This window comes from Asparagus officinalis, chromosome 10, assembly GCF_001876935.1.
Source record: "Asparagus officinalis chromosome 10, Aspof.V1, whole genome shotgun sequence".
NCBI lineage: Eukaryota > Viridiplantae > Streptophyta > Magnoliopsida > Asparagales > Asparagaceae > Asparagus > Asparagus officinalis.
This window is the reverse complement of record NC_033803.1, coordinates 34,995,890-34,997,606: the sequence shown is the minus strand read 5'-3', so window position 1 is coordinate 34,997,606 and position 1,717 is coordinate 34,995,890. Positions and strand designations below refer to the sequence as shown.

At 35.5% G+C, this 1,717-nt stretch overlaps 1 protein-coding gene across 1 annotated transcript in view; it reads right to left on the bottom strand.

Moving 5' to 3' along the window:
- LOC109825115 (alkaline/neutral invertase CINV2-like) overlaps window positions 1-678 on the bottom strand; it is a 12,139-nt gene extending 11,461 nt beyond the window's left edge. The window contains exon 1 of the mRNA XM_020391849.1: window positions 1-678. This exon is cut by the window's left edge and continues 108 nt beyond it. Within this exon, the coding sequence (XP_020247438.1) occupies window positions 1-243 (243 nt within the window). The 5' untranslated portion in view covers window positions 244-678.

The following is a 1,717-nucleotide window of genomic DNA, read 5'->3' as shown; positions in this document are numbered from 1 at the left end:
CCACGCCGACGAAGACGCCGGCGTGTCGAAGCCCGACCTGTACCCACTCGGCGAGTACACGTGGTCAAGCCCATCAGCGGCTCTCACGTTGACCGAGAGCTCAGAGAAGGACCTCTCATCAAAAGAGCACTTCCGCTCTAAATTGGGTTTGGGTTTTTCTAGAAGCTTCGAGATGTCGAGGTCGTCAGCGTCGGCGATGGAGGCGTAGGATGAGACCTTGCCGAGGCCGTGGAAGCCGTCCATGGCTTGGCTTTAAGATTCGTGCTGGTTCAAACGGGAATCAAATCGAAATTTTGAAGGGAAAGGTGTCAAATACCAACGATTCAGTGGATCCAGGACCAAGATTCGGTGGAAAAACCCGCGAACTTTAATTGAAAGAAAAAAAAAAGATACAAATAACGAGGGAGAATGAACCCTTTCAAAGAAGCTTCCTTCGGGCGTGATCACGGCACGAATCTTAAAGCAGCAGAAAAGATCAGATCTCTGAGGAGAGGAGAAAAAGAGGGCAGAGCGAACTGAAGCGGAATTTATAGAGAGCAGTCGTAGTTGCGCCCGCTGCAAGGTCGTCTCTTTTTGTCTTGGGACCGTAACAGGTGCGGCCGGCGGTAGCACCGTGGGAATGCTGACGTGGACTGGAAAGCGACAGGAAAAGAACCGGCTGGCCCACTACGGAGAGGCAGCTTTGCTCGGTTGGTAGTGATGAGATTTATTAAGTATATTTGACGGTTTTAATTAGATGGAGCTTCTTTAATGGGTTAATTACACAAAACCCACTGACCTCCAGGGATATTTGACAAAACCCTTGATTTTTCTTTTTTTTTTCTTTTTTTTTCCCCATATCTCACATAATCCTGTTAAACTTTGGAGTGTATTACAAAATCCTTCCTAAATCGTTTCTTATTAGACCCTCCTACCTATACTTTGAAAAGAAAAAATCCTTTAAAAATCCCATATTCTGTCGTCGTCATTTACAAATATCATCTCTCTTTTTCTAAATTTTGAATTTTTTCTCTTAAGAAAATTTATTTTATTTGTAAATTACACACAGGAGGTCTTGTTCATTCAAACAGTTATGAAAAAACCCAAAGGTGAAGGGGTCATGTGAAATTCCCCCCAAGGCAGAGGAGAGTATATGAAATTAACCCTTCTATAATAGACAGTTAGGGGGTTATTGGTTGGGACAAATTGGGGCCAAGTGAAAAATTATTCCAATAGAACAATTTTACCCCTTTGGGATATTTTGAGTGGGGTAAGTGGGATAAAGTGGGATAATGGGATAATTTGAGCATTTGATTTGACAATTCATGTTGGATAATTAATGATGTGGCACCTTATTAAAATATAATTTTATCTATTAATTACTTCTAAATTAACTTATCCAATTAGTTTAGTATATTATAATATAAATATTATTTTACTTTATATTAAAATATAATATATTATACTATACTTACAAATTACTATTATTAATTATTATATTGTATTATATTATATTATATTAGCATGCTATACTATATATAATAATTAATATAATATAATATCAATGTGATTTAATTATAAATCTTTAATAATATAATATTTAATATATATATATTATTTTTATTTATACAAAATAATAATATGTATTATAAAAAACAATAATTACTAATTAAACATTACTTTAGTATGCTACATATATAATAATTGATACATATATAAATAATATATTTAATATATC